We start from the raw sequence: 1888 nt of genomic DNA, 5'->3' as shown, positions 1-1888 counted from the left end.
ATGCGTTTGCACACAATAGTGCCTCTTAGTTTATTACATCGCACTCTGTGCACCACGTCTGTCAATGGATGTCAAATTCCTGATGACACACTCATCATCCCAAATCATTGGGCCATAGATCACGACCCAGATGTTTTCAAAGATCCGTATGTTTACAGACCAGCGCGATTTATTGATCCCAACACGAGTAAATGTGTCTCTTTTAATGAGATGAATTTTACACCGTTTGGTATGGGTAGACGTGCATGTCTTGGAGAAATGCTTGCAAGAATGGAGTATTTCCTGATTGCTGCTCGTTTGCTGCATCAATTTGAAGTAAAAGTGTCCCCTAGTCATGGTAATCCTTCCACAGAGGGAATATTTAATGCAACGTACAGCCCCAAACCATTCAAAATGCTTGTAGGAAACAGACATGTTAATATCTAGCATTCATATGATTCTTACACCATATGTTAAAGCACCATGGTTACTTGAGAATACACTTAATAAATCAAACGTCACAGGATTGTGTTTTGCCAGTCTGCTTGTTGATTCAGATTGGGTACAACTCTCATCTCGAGCTTGTTGCTAATTTTACATTCGCAAGCATTGTTTTTTTCTACATTCGAAATCATAGTCTTCAATATTATTTTTTAAAACCTAGCCATTTCTAGACATGAGTAAAATGTATGATCAATAAACTATAGAATTCGAAGTACAAACACACTTAATACAGTCAAGCTGTAATATATTGTTGCGGAAAGCTTGTGGGTGCCATGTACAACCGACATTTGTAATAATTGCCGAAATTTGTAATAACGCCGATATTTGTAATAAAAATCACGTTTTTCATGTAATAAAACCGACATTTGTAATAATTGCTGAAATTTGTAATAATTTCTATGAACGACAAATGTAATAAAAATTGCCGATATTTGTAATAAATTTCAGGAAAAAAATGTAATAAAATTGCCGAAATTTGTAATAAGAAATTACATTATCTAAATAAAGAAATACAAGATCGCAAAAACATCTCGTCAAACGAAAGTGGATTTAACAAGCATTAATTGAATTGATTAATATAATAATTAATTGAACAATTAAACAAGTTATTATTATTTCAATCAATCCGCATATATGTATGTTTGTATGTATGTATGTATGTATGTATGTATGTATGTATGTATGTATGTATGTATGGTATGTGATGAGGAAGTTTAAGAATGATTGAACAAACAAACGAACGAATTAACGAACAAAGAAATGAATGAATGAATGAATGAATGATCGAAAAAATTAATTAATTAGTTAATTGATGGGTGCATGCCATTCATTTGAAGGAACTAATTAATTAATTGATGGATGGATGAATTAATTAATTAATGAATGAACGAACGAACAAATTAATTAATGGATGGATGGATGGATGAATGAATGAATGAATGAATGAATGAATGAATGTACACTGTGTAATTCTTAGCGGAGTTTTGTTATATTTTGCAAGCTGCCGTGGATACTGAGCAATTCGACAGAATATATTAGAAAATATGTGTTTGCATGACATTTACATGAAATTTGTGAGATTTGTCGCCACTGATGTGTATCGATTTGACTTATACTATCAATGTTTGAGTACAGCAGCCCCCTTCCATATCATTACAGTGATTTTCTATTCTTCATTAATCTATTCAATTTTAGTGGCGTTTTCGAGGATGTGCATGGTTTAGTGAGGTGTGCACTCTGGGCAGTAGTTCATCATTTTAAATCTGATAGGGAAAGGATTTCAGGGATAGTTCACCAGTAGAGCCGGGAATGAGTTCATGAGTTCTGATTTATTTAGATGAAGGACAGAAAAAAGGGGAGAATAACGTCTCCTCAATCCCTTTCTCTAAAATAATGAAATCTTATC

The 1888-nt window shown here is 33.2% G+C and overlaps 1 protein-coding gene across 1 annotated transcript; it reads left to right on the top strand.

Annotated features, from left to right (window-relative positions):
* LOC144438742 (steroid 17-alpha-hydroxylase/17,20 lyase-like) lies at positions 1-426 on the top strand. The gene has a single exon (XM_078127896.1). The coding sequence runs from the start codon at positions 1-3 to the stop codon at positions 424-426; it is 426 nt and encodes a 141-aa protein (XP_077984022.1).
* Positions 427-1888: the final 1462 nt, after the last annotated feature.

This window comes from Glandiceps talaboti, chromosome 8 (genome assembly GCF_964340395.1).
Source record: "Glandiceps talaboti chromosome 8, keGlaTala1.1, whole genome shotgun sequence".
Classification (NCBI taxonomy): Eukaryota; Metazoa; Hemichordata; class Enteropneusta; family Spengelidae; genus Glandiceps; species Glandiceps talaboti.
The sequence above is the reverse complement of the archived record's forward strand: the minus strand, read 5'-3'. Positions and strand labels throughout refer to the sequence as shown.

Excerpts from the sequence above, each read along its gene's own strand:
- LOC144438742 (XM_078127896.1), top strand. The coding sequence starts at position 1 with ATGCGTTTGCACACAATAGTGCCTCTTAGTTTATTACATCGCACTCTG.